The sequence below is a fragment of the Pseudoliparis swirei genome, chromosome 1 (assembly GCF_029220125.1).
Source record: "Pseudoliparis swirei isolate HS2019 ecotype Mariana Trench chromosome 1, NWPU_hadal_v1, whole genome shotgun sequence".
Taxonomy (NCBI): Eukaryota; Metazoa; Chordata; class Actinopteri; order Perciformes; family Liparidae; genus Pseudoliparis; species Pseudoliparis swirei.
In genome coordinates, this window is record NC_079388.1 from 10,578,740 (window position 1) to 10,595,336 (window position 16,597).

General features: G+C 44.4%; 2 protein-coding genes across 2 annotated transcripts; both read left to right on the forward strand.

The window, feature by feature from the left end:
- The first annotated feature begins 2,054 nt into the window (after positions 1–2,054).
- Positions 2,055–6,347, forward strand: matn1 (matrilin 1). The gene is made up of 9 exons (XM_056421062.1): positions 2,055–2,142; positions 3,495–3,679; positions 3,769–3,933; positions 4,040–4,262; positions 5,160–5,282; positions 5,383–5,555; positions 5,648–5,879; positions 5,989–6,141; positions 6,247–6,347. Exons 1-9 carry the CDS (start codon positions 2,055–2,057, stop codon positions 6,345–6,347), a joined length of 1,443 nt encoding a protein of 480 aa, XP_056277037.1.
- Positions 6,348–8,081: 1,734 nt separating this feature from the next.
- sesn2 (sestrin 2) lies at positions 8,082–16,207 on the forward strand. The gene is made up of 11 exons (XM_056418419.1): positions 8,082–8,922; positions 10,041–10,106; positions 10,631–10,819; positions 13,022–13,204; positions 13,763–13,999; positions 14,096–14,228; positions 14,313–14,428; positions 14,520–14,603; positions 15,180–15,286; positions 15,377–15,521; positions 15,691–16,207. The coding sequence occupies exons 1-11, from the start codon at positions 8,596–8,598 to the stop codon at positions 15,775–15,777; spliced, it is 1,674 nt and encodes a 557-aa protein (XP_056274394.1). The 5' UTR covers positions 8,082–8,595; the 3' UTR covers positions 15,778–16,207.
- Positions 16,208–16,597: the final 390 nt, after the last annotated feature.

Sequence of the window (16,597 nt, forward strand, 5' to 3'; positions counted from 1 at the left end):
CATCTGATAATCTCAAACTAGTACGTTATTGTAATGATGAATAATTGTCTGATGATTGTTTCTGATGATATTTATCTGATGGTACATTTCGTCAGATTCAATAAAGGTCAAGAAATTCCAAAGTCAAATGTACATTTAATGTTTGACATTATTGGAAAGCGACTATATTTAGGTTTCAGACTGTTGCTCAAGCAAAAGAAGATTTATCGTTGGACAAATTATAAAAAGTAATTCTATGAATATTTTCTGACGTGGACTAAATGATGAATTGAAACATGGATGTTACATTATAATGGGGAGTATCGCACACAGCAGATTGTCATTTGGACATATTTAACGTTTGACCTCGCGGCCTCATCGGGTCATCTTTATGAGAACACGAGTACTGGGTGACAAGGTCGTGGATTTCATGGCGCTGTGAAATAGTTCACATATGCTTACGGATGCAGGTAGAGCTCGTCCAGCCTACGTTTGTGTTTGACCTGCAAGACGAGGGTTACATAACCTGTGTGTGTGTGTGTGTACGTGAGTGTGTGTGTGTGTGTGTATGTTTATGAGTATACATTTGTGTTTGCATGTGTAGGTGTGGTGTCTTCTCTTCAGTCACGCTGTCCAGGAACAACATCTTAAATCTTTCATGTCTAACCGATCACCATCATAACACACAAACACACACACACACACACACACACTCTTGATTTTACAGGTTGTTCAGTTAAGTAAGAAATCTGTCTGGCCAGTTACTGTACAGCCCGAGACCCAACTCCTCCGTCCCTCCCAGACTAACCCCCTCAATTGTGGCTTGTTCAGGTTGTGTGTGTGTGTGTGTGTGTGTGTGTGTGTGAAGGTGTCGGAGGAAAGTGAGGTGCAGAGGAATGCAGGGTTGGGTCGGTTGGCGCGGCGTGTCGGAGGGAAAAGAGGGGTCTCTGTGTTGTGTGTATGTGGAGTCTAGGGAGAGATTAAAGATCTGTGTGTGAGTATTGATGAAGGCGTGTTTTCCTTCGGTGTTTACTCCGCCGGGGCCCGCTGCCTCCCTGACGGCGGAGAGGAGAGTAGTGGGGGGGAAAGGCGGGAAGAAGGGGGGGAATTGTATTTGATCTGGTTGCAATCAGAGAATCTTGACTTTCTATGTTATTGAGCGGTTTGAGGCTAAGTTTGATCTTAAATATATGAAAGTCGATGCTTTTCGAAATAAAAAAACGTGCAGAAGTGGAAGGATGGGAGGTTAAGATGGATGAGTGAAAGTGACCAGATACGTGATAGAAAAACACAAAATGTTATGAATGATTCAGGAGATGAACTGAGCCGAACTTAGGAATCCATGAATTGGCTTGAATACTTCTGGTTGTACAGAAATGCACGCTGATGCAAAAAATGCACACACACACACACACCTCCCAACGTGTCGAGCAGCGGGAACACTGCGGCCTGTGTGTGGTGGCTCGGCTTCACTTCCGCACCCTGAATGTGTGTTTGCTCTACGAGGGAACGCGGGGAGAAAAGAGGAATTCATGTTGATGTTTATTTGAGCTTTGGCAAACTCCAACCTCGGTTGGTGCGCACTTTACACCAAACCCCAGCTGCTCCTGTACCCCCAGCCACACACACACACACACACACACACACACACACACACACACACACACACACACACACACACACACACACACACACACACTGTACATGCTCAGGTACTCTCACACACATACAACACAGATTCTACGACTCTCTCTCACACACAAACCTGTTCATCCCAGGCATATCAAGGTGTGTTTGTCTTTCCTTGCCCTCCTTTTTAGGTCCTCCCAGAGCAGGTATTTCCCTCTCTTACCCACACACACACACACACACACATTTACACACACACACCGCCGCTATAGAGGGGGTGGTGTCTGTGGGCTGAGTGTGTGAAGCACTTGCATTGATAACCTGCAGCTCAGAGTCACCCAGTCTCACTTTGTGGCCGTCTCCTCGCCTGGAACTCCCTTCGGCCTGCTCGCTCTCCTTTCTGGCTTCTCGCTCTCGGACTGCGTGCGGACACACTCGCTGTCACCATGACGCCGACATCGCCGTTGTTCCTGCTGCTGCTCAGCCTCATCGGAGCTCAGGCCACCGTGGACCTCCGCACGGCCGCCGCCATGGGTAAGAATGATGACCTTTAACCCTGAAAGTTGTTTCTAATGCCAGTTGAGGATTCAGAGTCTTTGAGGATGAGATAGCATCTAACAATGGGTTTATCCTTTAAATACATATATATATATATGGACAGTAACCCTCAGAATGAACATGACGTGGTTAGGTATTACATCATTTCTTGACTGTATCCCGGTAGAAGAATAACCCTCTGGTCTGAGTTGATTCCTGTCCACAGATCAAAGGATGGTGGGGTGTGTGTTTACCAGTTGCGTTGCTAAAGAGTGTAAATTAGATAACGGAAAAGAGAGTAATGGAAAAAGTCCAGGATCTATTAAATGTAATCATGTGTTAAATTTAAATTAATGAGTATAATTAAAAAAGAATATTATTAATTTTCAGTGTCTTTGGGTATTGATTAATTTGAAGTGATTAGTCAGCCGAAAATAATAAACATAATTGTACATCCTATTAAAGTGTTATTTGTGTTGTTTGAATGACTCCTTCAGGATGGAGCGTGTGTGTGTGTGTATGTGTGTGTGTGTGTGTATATATCTGTTCGTGTGTGTGTGTGTGTGTGTGATGTAGAAGTTGGTGGAAGAAAAAACTGAAGGGAGGGAGAGAGGTGAAGGGTGAGAAGGGAGATCAGTAATGTTGAACGGACACTGGATGTTTTAGCACTTAATTGAGCAAGGCCTGAAATGTCTGTATCCGCATAGAACATCCAACACATCCTTCCTGAGTCAAACAGTTTTATTATGAACATTATGACTACAATTGATCACAAAACACTGATGTCTTCCGCGCTCATTAGTAGCTCCATCGGGTGTTTGCAGCTGAACGCTAAAAGCTTTTTTAGAATTTTTTTGCATCAACATAATGGAAATCTTTTTCTGAACATTCAGTCACTCTGACTGATTTTGTTCAGTTCTAGATCTAATAAATGTATTTCATAATAATTCATATTACTATCTAAGAGTTATTTTTTATATTTGTAAATCAGGCCACATCTCCTTGAAGCTTTCTGTCCTCCACTCTTGTATTTCTTGCCTTGCCTTTCTCCATCTCTTCCACCACCCACATGTTCTCCACCCCTGTTGCCTCGCTACTTCCTGTTTTTCCTCCCACTTTCTCACCAGCCTCCATCCTCCATCCCCTTGACCCTCCCCTTTCCTCTCAATACCTCCGTTCTCCCCACGGTTCTCCCACCCTCCCTCTTTTCTCACTTCTTCATCAAGTTTTTTCTTCTTTTATCATCTTCTACATTTCTGAATAATTATGTACATATACAAGTGTTCTAAAAAATATTATCATAGCATTCCATGATAATCCTTCTCCTGTCTCCCCGTCTTCACGTGTAGCGGCAGGTTTGTGCAAAACTCGTCCCACGGACATTGTGTTCATCATCGACAGCAGTCGGAGCGTTCGCCCTTCAGAGTTTGAGCAGGTCAAGGTCTTCCTGGCTAAGGTCATCGAGGGGCTGGACGTGGGACCCAACGCCACCCGCGTGGGAGTCGTCAACTATGCCAGCCGCGTCAAGAACGAGGTACGGGGCTCCGCTAGCCATGACCAGCGCTGGACAGTTTTCATTCATAAGTATTTGATATCACTGACCTTGCTCCTATGCACCTTTAGGTGTCTCTGAAGACGCACCGCACCAAAGCCGGCCTGATTAAGGCTGTGACCAAGATCGAGCCTCTGTCCACGGGAACAATGACCGGTCTGTCCATCCAGTTTGCCATTAATGTGGCCTTCAGTGAGGCCGAGGGCGCCCGCGTCAAATCTCCTAATATCAGCAAGGTCAGACATGCATTCATATGCATTATCACATGCACCTCAACCTATCCCATCGTTATGATCATATGATCAGCATTTTTTAACTAATTTCCCTCGTCGTCCTTCGCAGGTTGCCATTATTGTGACAGACGGGCGTCCCCAGGACATGGTGAAGGACGTGGCCCAGCGTGCACGGGATGCCGGCATTGAGATTTTTGCCATCGGCGTGGGACGTGTGGACATGAGCACCCTGAAGCAGATGGCCAGTGATCCTCTGGATGACCACGTAGACTACGTGGAGAGCTACAGCGTCATCGAGAAGCTCACCAAGAAGTTCCAGGAGGCCTTCTGTGGTAAAATCGGGGGAGGGAGAGGGAAGAAGAAGAAGGAAGGAAGCATGAGGGCTTTATTGTGAAGGTTAGAGGGACAGGTGCAGTATACTGTGATTAGTCCTGAGTGATGGAAATAGGCAAAAATGGTTTGAGCAGAATCCCTGTCAGGGTGGGTCATCATCATTATCCTTCATGGAGGGAGCTGCCGCCCTATACTGAGGGTAAGGTGTCAGGACCGTCATTGTTTCATTCCGACATGTTGTTCCTCTGCTCTCCCTCAACAAGACGACAGTGTGTTCATTCAACCGCTCAAACTCATTAAAGACTCTCACTGCACAAGGGCATACAGGGCAGGAACAACATTTAGGAATAAAATTCGCTCCTGTTCTTCAGTCAACACTTACATAACCGAGAGGCGAGACTGATCTGTTTGTAATTACCGATCCATTAGTGACAATCATTAAACCTCTAATGAGTGACGCCCCTTGGCTCTCTCAGTCTGCGGTCGTGCTGCCTGCTGCCTGCCACTCTCCTCGCAGCAGACAGCCTCATGCAGACGGTTCATCCAAGGGCAGCGCTGCATGATCAGTGTTGGACTGTTATGTGTGCCTCACATTGAGAAACAGACGAAACAGATCTTGTTTATTTGAGGCGACTCCAATCTTCTCCACCTGTTTGTTTTAAGGATCCACTTGATTCCTGCTCCATCCACACACATTCAAACCTGTTGGCTGCAGGTCACAGTGGATCATTAAAAATCAAAGCTTGATTTTCCCATTTTCAAACTGACATAGTTTCCTTCTCTCCTCCTAACCCCAAACACCCCCTCCCCCTCTTTCTCTGTGTGTGTGTGTGTGGGCTCAACATATATTCTACTGTGTGTACGTGTTTATTTTGCGTGCACACACACACACACAGTATCTGACCTGTGTGCCACTGGCGATCATGACTGTGAGCAGATGTGCATCAGCTCCCCCGGATCATTCAAGTGTGCCTGCAAAGATGGCTTTACCCTCATGGACAATGATCGCAGCTGCAGTGGTGAGTGTGTGTTTGTGTGTGTCAGTGTGAAGGTATTTGTCCAAGTGCAGCAATCGAGCTCCCAGAGTAACACGCCCTGTTGTGTGTCCGACGTCACCAGCTTGCAGCAACTCAGCGACAGACGTGGTGTTCCTGATCGATGGCTCCAAGAGTGTGCGTCCAGAGAACTTTGAGCTGGTTAAGAAGTGGATCAACCAGATCGTAGACAAGCTGGATGTCTCTGACAGCAAGGCTCACGTTGGACTGGTTCAGTACTCCAGCTCAGTCAGACAGGCACGTGTCTGCGTTTGCCCTTTCAGCATCCACCGAATATCCAACCTCCCTCCCGTCCGCATCAATGTCATGTTCCCTTCTCCCTCTTGCAGGAGTTCCCCCTGGGCCGCTACAACAACAAGAAGGACCTGAAGGAGGCTGTGAAGAAGATGGCCTACATGGAGAGGGGAACCATGACAGGCCAGGCCCTCCGCTATCTGACAGACAACAGCTTCAGCGCCGGTCAGGGCGCCCGGCCTGGAATCGCCAAGGTGGGCATCGTCTTCACTGACGGACGCAGCCAGGACTACATTGGAGAGGCCGCCAAGAAGGCCAAGCAGCACGGTGAGAGGGAGAGGACGGGGCACTTCTCAATGCATGGGCGTCGTGTAAGCAGATACAGTCCAGACCATACATGTCCCAGTCAGATGAGAGAAACCTGTCTGTGTTGCAGGTTTCAAGATGTACGCTGTTGGAGTGGGCAACGCAGTGGAGGACGAGTTGAAAGAGATCGCCTCTGAGCCAACCGCAGAGCACTACTTCTACACTGCTGACTTCAAAGCTATGACCCAGATCGCCAAGAAGCTGCAGATTAACATCTGTCAAGGTCACACATGATGATAGAATACAAACATACATTTACAAACAAGTCATTTCACTTCGTACCGGTGCAATAACCCAGAACTTGAACTTGTGCTTTCCGTTTCTACAGAGGAGGACACCTGTGAATGTGACTCCCTCGTAAAGTTCCAAAAGAAAGTAGAAGACGCCCTGCAGGCACTAACAAAAAAATATATCCTTTACAATGGGTGAAATGGGGTGAGAATAAGATGTTTGGAAGGAGGGCTATAATGTTGTTTTCACATGTTATGCCATTGTCTTCATTGTTGACGTCCTTGACAACATCTTACTAGACATTATGTCGAAGAGGATTGCCTTGCTGGAGAACAAAATTGTCTGAGGTCTCACATCCCTCTCTCCTACATCCTCAACCCCACGTACACACACAAACACAAACACCTTTGACTTCCTGTAAAATAGTGAAGAGGAACCCATGTGAGTGTGAACTCTGACCTCTGCTTATAGCCTGAGCTCTCCCAAACCACCTCTGCCCCCCCCCCTCTCTCTCGGCATTACCTCTTCCACCCATGGGTCTCCTGGGACACAAAGCGCCGGTTGCCATGGGGACCACGCCTTTGAGTGTGCTCCGAAGGTCATGCTCCATAGCCAGCCTGTGTGTTTGTTAATAAAAGTCTTCCCTCATAGGGAACCGGTGACGGGACACTGAAGGGGTTTTTCTTCTTTGCTGCCACAATGTTGAATTTCCCAAAACTGCATCGTCCTGTCATGTCGAACCGAGCAGCGTGTCAACCTCACTTGTCTGTTTTTATCTGACAGTCATCTTTCCCTCTTTTCCCTTAGCCCCACACATATCTAATATCATATATGGTATATAATATATATATACAAGTAAATTAATATAAGAAATACAGTGTCTGATAATAAGGGTACACCGTTGATGTTTTTTTATTTTCCTAAATAAAGGTGATTCAGGAAGTACATCATATAAATTGTGAAACTATTGTGTGCACACACATAAAGAAACCAATTCTTACTTTAACAGTTTGAGTTAATTAAATATGAATAAGTATACAAAGTACATCGAGTTTTCCTATGGCCCAAAAATGTGGGCTCAGAGGACCACAAGGACTTGGCAGGTATTCCGGTGGTCTGGTCTGAATTGTCAAAGATTTCCATAACGGCAGTCTTTTTCACTTCTAACTTTATCGTAATTCTGCATAAAGTCTTTTTGAAGTACTAAAATGATTTCCAGATGTCAGTGATCAGGACCAATCAAAGTAGGTTCTATGTCAATAAAACGTAAACAGGAAATGTGCTGCTTTTTTAGTTTAATTTGATAATATGGAGGATGGAGAAAATGGCACGTCTCTGGTAAGTATACGATGAGTAAGTAAGTTTGATCTGTCATCTGTGTTGACATGTTATCTACTACATAATTAATAGATGAATACATATAATAATGGGCAATATACGGTTGCTTGTCATGTACATTAGTAATATTGTAGCGACCCTGGGTCAGGAAAGCTACGAGACGTTATCTTGTCTCCGTCTGGTCCCGGTCATAGACTAACTCTCAACAGGCGAGAAACACCAACAACAACATCCCCCTTCACTCGCTCTGCCAATCCCAAGTGCGCTCCTGTGTCCCACCGCCATGGGAGCCCGGATGATTGACAGGTTTCACATCAACACAGAGGTCATGAGACCTTCACTGACCTCCTGAACTCAGAAATTGCCATAACCGATCTTCTTATCGAGAACAACTTATTCCTGTAAACACAGTATCACTTATAAGATAATAGGTTAACATTACACGTCACTCAGTTACAATATTTAGAAAACAGGTGAATGAACAACAGGTTTTATTATTTAATTTAAATTTTATTTTTGTATATATTATTTACAAATGTTAGTACGTGAAAGTATAATGGTCCAAACACAGTAAACATTGTTTTGTATTTGTTTTGAGAAGTATTCATTCACCCTGAAGTGCAGTTTTTCACGACGTCACAATGACGTTGCAGAAGAGGAGAAGAAGCTGAACAGCTGAACGAAACGAGTGAAGCCGGGAGCTGCTTTTTAGTTTGTCGGGTGCTTCATGAAAGCTGATTTTAAACTTGAAGTTATGCTCTAGTCTGCGAGTCTAAACATAAACCACTGGCTCCCAGTGTTTTTATGGTATTATCGAGCCGTCGTTTAACGCTGCTACTCAGCAGCGAGGCTAGCTTGCGGTTTTCCCGGGTCCGGTCACGGGGGACAGAGCGGTGAGGAAGGGGCAGCCGGCTTCAGTGATTGGTGGAACAGAAGCCCGAGCAGTTCGCTGACACACGGACAGTTCGGCTTTCGGCGGTTAGGAAACCCAACGGCTGCGTCCAGCTAACGTTAACGGTGAGGTTAGCTCGCAGCAAGCTAGCAGGAGCTCGATCGAGGCGAGTCAGGAGGAGTCGCCCCTCGAGGTGATTTGGCACCGGAACAACGGATGGCAAGCTTTACCTGCCAGGCTAACGGAGAAAACGCACTGGGTCGAAGCTCCGATTCTGACATGTCCCGTCGACACCGGTACGAGTCCGAGTCCGACGTCGGCCTGACTGTCAAATGCTTAGCGCGGCTGTGCAGCAGGGACGAAGAGGAGCGAGCAGCGGCTCTGGAGGAGCTCAGTCAAGAGGTCCTGGCGTGTCTGGGACCGGATCGGCGCGGTTCGGCCCAGCTCAGTAGGCAAACACTTTTACATCTGCTTCGGCTGTCCCGGTCGTGTCCGCTGCAGGAGGTTCGGGGGAGAGCAACCGAGCTGCTGCGAACCGCACAGGTAATATTGGGACGGTGCTTATTATAACGTCTGCAGACCGGAGGGGAACTCTGATTGCGCAACAATGTCGATAGGCAGGAGTTTGTTTTATTTTGGCACTCATGTTATTGGTTTAGCTGCTTATCATCATATTCCAAGAGCAACAAATGAATGATTTATTAACAGTCACGATAACGTTGAAGCTGATCAGTTATCAGCTGATTACCACTTTCTATCATACTATTTCATCAGTAGTTGAACCGCACGAGGTGACGCAACACTCCGCTGTGGTGTGCACACACGAGCGGGCCGGACACGCCCCCTCCCGGTACCCTGAGTAACACCCCGAGCATCAGCTCGCTGCAGATCCCAGGAATATAGAGTAAAGCTGGGTTGGCCACATGTTCAGCTTATCTGTTGTCTCTTTTCGAGAAAACAAGGGGGACGTTGTGCCTTCTGATGACGTCTGTGAGTTGAATGCATGCTACAGATTTCATAGGCTGCGAGTTATGAAACAGGCTCCAGTTACAGAACAGCTGCTACAGTCGAAGTAAAGTCCAGTCAAATTCAAGGGGGTTGGGGGGATTTATCTTCAAATAACGTTTTCATCGATAACATCACCATTATTTATATATTCTGAAGAATTTAAGAAGATATACTGTTGATGTATGGGCAATCGTATTCTAGTAGTTTGCTCAATACATAATTAATGTTTCCATTTATTTTGTTAACTATGTGAAGCTGAAATAAGTCAATTCATCAGTGTGTCAATCGGCAGAGGACAAAATAAATAAATCAGCAATCGCTTGGATGATTTTATCATTTGAGTTTTCAAGCAGAAATGCCGAACACTTCCTAATTTCAGTTTCTCAGTTGTGAAACTGCTGCTTTTCTTTGTCTTGTGTCATTGTGGGCGCAATAGCTTTCCTCATCATAGCTCATTGTTCAGACAAAACGAGTACTTTGATGACATTATCTTGGGTTTTGGAAAACTACAACAAGCTGTCTATAATAGTTTCAGACATTTGATATAGTAGATCAAATGATTTATTGAGAAGATGGTTTTAAGATTATTCAGAAATGAAATTAGATATCAATTCACTGTGCAATTTACCTAACTCTGTGTCTTCCTGCTTTAGGAAAAAGGAGTTGAAGTCCCCCGGGTGCTGGCATCAGGCCCAAGTGCCTTTATTCCTGCAAAAGAGGTGTGTATGGCTTAGATATAAAAGAACATCCATTTACCCCATTATTAAAGATATCAACTTCAAAATTGTTTTCCATGTTTGTAAATTGTTGTGATAGTGTGAAATCACAACATAATTTCAGTGTTCTTCTCCAATAATCCCATTACGCAGTGTTTCATGTTGATTATAATTTTTCTTATTTACCATATAATGTTTTCGTTCATACTATTTATATAAGGGATGTAGTTTCCAGGGTGCTACAGAGCTTCCATGTCTTATCCAAAGACTTCACGTTGTCAAGAGAAGCAATAGCACACATGTTACAAACGCTGAGGACTCAAAATGCTACTTTATTATGTGACTCACTCCAAGTTTTCCACTTGAGAAAGAATGTTGTAGCAGCTTTTAAAGGCTGTTTGTTTCCATGTGCAAGTGAAACAATTTAAAGCGACTCCTTGGCAAAGTGTCCTCAAGCATTGTAAAAATATAAACTGAGTTCAGTTGTCAATTTTAAACATGTATTTTGTTTTGCTCTTTCTCTTTAGATGTTGAAAGAAGTGCCGGACCAGGACATCCTCATCGAATCGTTCCTTTCATTGGGCCGCGTGGACCACACCACCATGGTGATGGCAATGCACCCTGCCTACCTCAGCTGCTTCCTGAGGACCCAACATGCTCTGCTGGAGATGGACGGCCCCTTGCCCCGTCACTGGATACATTACATTGTTGTTATGGTAAGTTCATCACAGTATAACTAGTCTCAGCTTTTAGAGCTTTCAGATCAATGCCAGTGACTGCATTACGGTCTTCATGTACTCTCCTGCATGTACCTATAGCTTGAACAGATACAATAAAAAGCGCTACAGATAAAGATCCGCAAAATGCTTGCATCATATCAGACAGAATTGTCATCTCGTTACATGCGGCTCACACTCGGTGGATTTAAAGGTCTGGACCCAGACAAGAAAAACGCTGGCGACTTTTTTGCAATCAACTGAATATAAAGTGGAGTCTGCAGTTTCCTGCAGGGACAATGTGTCTGTTGTCATCGGCATCAGCTTGAGAAGTTCATGTTGTTTGATATCTTACTCAAGTTTCTCGGTTGTCCTTCTACCAAGAAATGGATATCAAAATACAAATATATTTTTCTATATATATATATATATGCACAATGCAGCAAAATGGAATAAATAGTAATAAAACAAATTTGTAGGAGTTGTGCATTTTAAAATGTCAGGACCTTATCCAACAGAGAATTTCAGTTAAGACACAATTGTTTGTTCTTTGCCATATTTTAAGACTCTTAGTGAAAATACTGAGCTTGGCAAAATCTCTGATATTAGTATCTGGGGAGTTTCATTTTATAAGTGCATGAATGAAGGGAAAGTGGTCATAACATGTCTTTCTAAATGTCAATTAGATCAAATTAAATCCTACATATTGATTCACTGATTGGTTCATTGTTCTGCACGGTTGCTCTGCTCGTCTCTTAATTTTTTCCTCATAAGTTGCTCCCACATAACATAAATACAAATATAATGTTAATTGTTAGTGTTATTATTCCTTTTAAAAGTAAACCATTTGATCTACTCTAGACCTAAATATGCACAATCAACATTTTTGGACTAAGTAAATACAAATGAATCCAAGTAATATTACTACACATTAAACTTTTCCCTTTAAGCAGATGATATTATTGTTGGTTAGATTTTCCATCATGGTGGATTTAAATCCTGCAAGCTGCAAATCATAACCCAAAACATGTTAACGTTGTTCTGATCTATATTCATCGGCTATGAGCAGACATTTTAGTGCTACTGGCCATGTGTTAGTCTTGTATTTATTCTATATTAATTTATTCTATGCCAAATGAGGCAGCTATGAAAACAGAAATACATTCTCTAACGTCTGTAATTGGGTGCAGAGAGTATCCGTTTATTGTTTAGAGAGATATTGCTCGACTAACGGCTTAGACATTCAAAATCAAACTCCCCCGCTATTATTTGTTCTTTTTTTGACCAAGTCAAGTGTGCAAAATTGTTTTTATGATTTTGTTCTTTTATCTTAAAGTAATTCTGATTTAATTCGTATTATACTAATATTGCTGTAATTCTGTTTCCACTTCCACAGTGAGTGACCAGTGAAGTTATGTTTTCACACCGAGTCATGTGCTGACCTTTTAGTGAAGTGATATGACTACACTTCTGCTTTCCTACACTTCCAACAGAAGTGTGGAAACAGCTGCAGCAGATACAATGGATATAAGTTTGAGTTGTGTGTGCCAGTAGCAGTCGTCTGACTCACCGCATGGAGACTGTGAACCGAAAGTTGAACCAGATGTTTATAAGTGACGTCTGCTCGATGTTCCATACAGGTTATTGCCTCATTAACGTGTCTGTGCTCATTACATTAATGTCGGAGATTGAGATCTCTGAAAACTGACTGATTGTAGAGTTGTAGATGCATTTCAAGATACTGCAGTGGTTTAAGTTAACCATCGCACACAAACACACAATTTAAAAGCAGCAGAATAGTCAGGAGACAAAATAAATCAGGATAAGTTGGATGATCTTTTCCAAAGAGGAAGATGACAGATGCTAAATGGACTTGGCAGGTAACTTCCCTGCTTGAGGGTTTTTCAGCTCCTGTATCCTAGTGAGCCACTAACGGTCTGCCAAAGACTGAACTCACATACACATTTAATGACGCTCATCGCTCAGAGATTCATCACATTAGCTTCCCTTTCACTTCAGGCATGCCATGTCATGAGACTCAAAATGATCTATTTGTGGAGAAATATATTTGTGTTGCTTTAACCTCTGAGCCCTTATTTTTATATTTATGAGCATGGGCAGTTCTTATGCATTTTGACACCGGTATACACAGAGCAGTGATGAAGCTTTGCTTCTCATGGATGGGGTGATTATGTTTCTCAGGCTGCGGCTCGACATCACTGCTCGTACCTGGTGCAGCAGCACAGCGCCGGCTTCCTAGACGCTGGAGGGGAGGAGAGCTGGCTGAGCGGCCTCAAGCACGCTCCCACCAAACTCCAGAGCCTGCAAACCCTCAACAAACTGCTGGCACACAGACCCTGGCTCATCACGCAGCAGCACATCCAGGTCACACAACACTCACTTCAACGTTTCTTCATTGTGCAGAAATGTCGCAGCCAAGACTCTTAGAAAACAGGTTTAGCCTCCTCCGTATTCGGTGGTCTGAACTAAACCACAGGAAGAGATTCTGCGCTCAATGTAAAAAAAAAAAAATCTAATTTAATCACATTTACTGAAAAAAATCTAATTGTAAATCTAACTCTTGTCACTTTCTTGGAATGAATCCAATTCCCAAGGTCTCACTAGTTTCGAGGGCTGTATATCTACACTCTCTTTACAGAGTCGCCATGTTGCGCCGCCGTGTCTCCACAGTAGCCTGCCGTCTTTCTCAGTCACGCTTGTGAAACTGTGGTAACGTGAGCTGTAGAGCACAACACTGGCGCCACCGCCTGGTTTCCATGCTAACAGTGTGGCACTAAACGCAAAGTGCAGCTGAGGCTGACACGAATGTCCTTTTAGTTGTTCACGTATTTCTTTGTGAACCAAAGTATGAGAGAAATCACATTTTGCAAGCACATTTAAATAACCCCTCACTTCCTGAACACTTGCTCCTCTCCCCATCAGGAGCTGGTGTGTCCCGGAGCGGAGCCTCGCTGGTCACTGGCTGAACTCATACACGCTGTGATCCTGATGGCACACGCTCACTCACTCTGCTCTTTTGGGTGGGGATGCGGCTTGAACCCTGAACCCGACCACATCGGAGGTTATACGTTCCAACTACCATCACCCAATCACCTTCCTCCGAGCCCCCACAGCCCTCAAAGCCCTCGGAGCCCCGCTCACGAGGATAGCAGGCCGGAGGTGAGTCGAGCAGCCATTTCATACCACAGGTCTTGCGTCGGTTTTGTCACGGCAGAAGATCATCACATATTGGTGATGTGCTCGTCTCTACTCCAGCTGGGTGACGGGGCAATGGAGGTGGAGGTGTTGATGCAGAGGATGGTGGCGCTGCAGCAGCAGGAGGAAGAGTGCACACAGGAGGAGATGGTCACTCGCTTTGAAAGGGAGAGGAGCGAGAGCATACCAACCAGTAAATACATGTTCGTGCCAAGCGTCGTCCACAGTGTTTGATGCGTGGTCGCTCACTTTGTCCTTCTTTGTGGTGTTTGTCCAGCGGTCGTGCGAGAAGCACCACCCGATCTGGTGCTGCATCTAGTGGAGGAGCCACAGTTCAGGTACGAGGACTTTGCCCCGAGAGGAGAGCAGTCGCCACCCACCATGAGAGCTCAGGTACTCGGATACATTCCCAATGTGCCTCTTGAGTGTTTGTGCGAAGCTGCACAGACGTGTGTCACTTGATGTCGGTGTCGAATGTGTGCAGGACTACTCCTGGGAGGACCACGGCTTCTCTCTGGTCAACAGACTACTGCCAGACATGGGCCAGCTCCTGGATGAGAAGTTCCAGGTACCCTCACCTTTGACCTCGTAGAAGTTACGGTTACGATCGGCGTTCATTCCACGGACTGGGCTGGAGTCAAAGTGATTCATCATTACGCCGCGGTGGACACGCCAATGTGTGCTCCTTCTCCGGGGCTTTCTTTGTCTTCGTATCGAGGGCCACAAAAGAGTAGAAGACGGTTGTCTACATCCTTCAAGGATCAGCAAAGAGATCAGCAGCACACACGAGCAAATTAATATCACCAAATGATGTAGAATGTGGGGAAAAACAAAACAAATCAACCAGAATTTTGGGGCCATCATCAAATAACAGGCCGGAGTTGTTTTAATTGTATTAGTTGATACAATTGTGCTGGTAAACTCGGAATTTATTTATTAGGACATCCCTAAATAACGTTAAAATGATATATAAATGTTATTTATATTTGATTGATGTCTGGGTATAACACAGTTTGGATATCATGAGGTTCCGACCTTTGCTGGGAGGAGATTTCCTAAACTGGACCTCTTTGAATTTTTATTGAATACCCATCGTTATATTGATTAATATCAGATTGATTGAGATCTACCAATATTGTTGCAGGTTGTGAGCAACTTGACCTACCACAGGATGGCCATGCATGAAGATGTGGACACTCACACTCTGAGAAAAGCTCTGTGGAACTACATCCACTGTCTTTACGGCATACGGTCAGAGCTCTTCCAAATCATGTGATCAACGAAGCTTTTATTTGTGTCGTCTCTGCTGTGTCTGATACGTATTCGATTGTCCTCGTGCAGCTACGATGATTACGACTACGGCAGCGTGAACGTGCTGTTGGAGCGCTCGCTGAAGGTGTTCGTTAAAACCGTGGCCTGTCACCCCGAGCAGACCACGGCGCGCATTTACCACGCCTTCTGGAGACGCTTCAGACACTCCGAAAAGGTACGAACACCGGACACAATCAAGGAATCAGATGACATTTTAACACATCTCTTTGGTACCTTTCTCAATGAAGCGTGGCCTCTTTCTTTTTAATTCCTTTTTTTAAGATGTCCTGTGTATGATCCAGTAACCTGAAGGTAATGACAGTTTTGTTGTTTTTGTATTACAGGTTCATGCTAACCTGATAGTGATGGAAGCCCGGCTACAAGCGGCCCTTCTTTATACCTTACGAGCCATCACACACTACATGAGATGACACACACACACTCACACACGTTTATTGCAAATGCTGAGCCAGCAGTGACGTACGACAACCCAGAGCAGAACACAACATGGACACACACACACACACACACACACACACTACAGTGGATAGTTGTTAATGCATATCCCAAGTTTCAGTATTAATGGTTTGATGCTGCTTTGCGACTGGGATATTATCTGATATTTAAAACTTGTTACATATTTGCACTGAAATTAATCGAGTTTTGTTTCCCCAGTTGAGCCTCAGGTGTTGATGTGAATATCTTGCACAGGCCAATAATCTGTCACCCACAGATACGAGCTGTCCCGCCCAATATGACTACTTGTGTTTCTGTTTGTAGCACACAGAGACTGAGACGCAAACAAAAACAAATAACTTGTATTTTTATACACAATAAAAAGTGACTTTATCTAAAAGTAAACTGTGTTGTCTGGACATGACTGCATCATTTTTATTTTGTTATTCTATTTTGAAGGCATGTTTTAGACTTTAGAGACTGTTTTTATGATGAGATTTACATGTATGTGTATATAATGAAAGACACTAGCCCAGACTTCTGGATGTTGCAGCGGGAGTTACCGTGACTCGCCACAGGATGGAGACAAAGACTTAATAAATGTGTAATGACGCCACAGTTCAGTTTTCAATGTCACTCTTCAAGGTTATTTGTAATAGTGTGACAACATACAGCTGTACACTTTCTTGATTTACAGCTGCATGTGCACGACCTGGTGTTGCTCAAAAGTAATGTCAACACGAGAAGAAAAGTACAAAAGTGCACCTATTTCTGCGGATGTTGCACGTTTCATTG

What these genes read in the sequence shown, in the direction of transcription:
- matn1 (XM_056421062.1), top strand. Translation starts at nt 2,055, where the DNA reads ATGACGCCGACATCGCCGTTGTTCCTGCTGCTGCTCAGCCTCATCGGA. An exon ending in AATCTCCTAATATCAGCAAG is followed by an intron (nt 3,934 to 4,039) that starts GTCAGACATGCA and finishes CGTCCTTCGCAG; the next exon opens with GTTGCCATTATTGTGACAGA. An exon ending in GTTCCAGGAGGCCTTCTGTG is followed by an intron (nt 4,263 to 5,159) that starts GTAAAATCGGGG and finishes ACACACACACAG; the next exon opens with TATCTGACCTGTGTGCCACT.
- sesn2 (XM_056418419.1), top strand. Translation starts at nt 8,596, where the DNA reads ATGGCAAGCTTTACCTGCCAGGCTAACGGAGAAAACGCACTGGGTCGA. An exon ending in GAGCGAGAGCATACCAACCA is followed by an intron (nt 14,229 to 14,312) that starts GTAAATACATGT and finishes GTGTTTGTCCAG; the next exon opens with CGGTCGTGCGAGAAGCACCA. An exon ending in TCCTGGATGAGAAGTTCCAG is followed by an intron (nt 14,604 to 15,179) that starts GTACCCTCACCT and finishes ATATTGTTGCAG; the next exon opens with GTTGTGAGCAACTTGACCTA.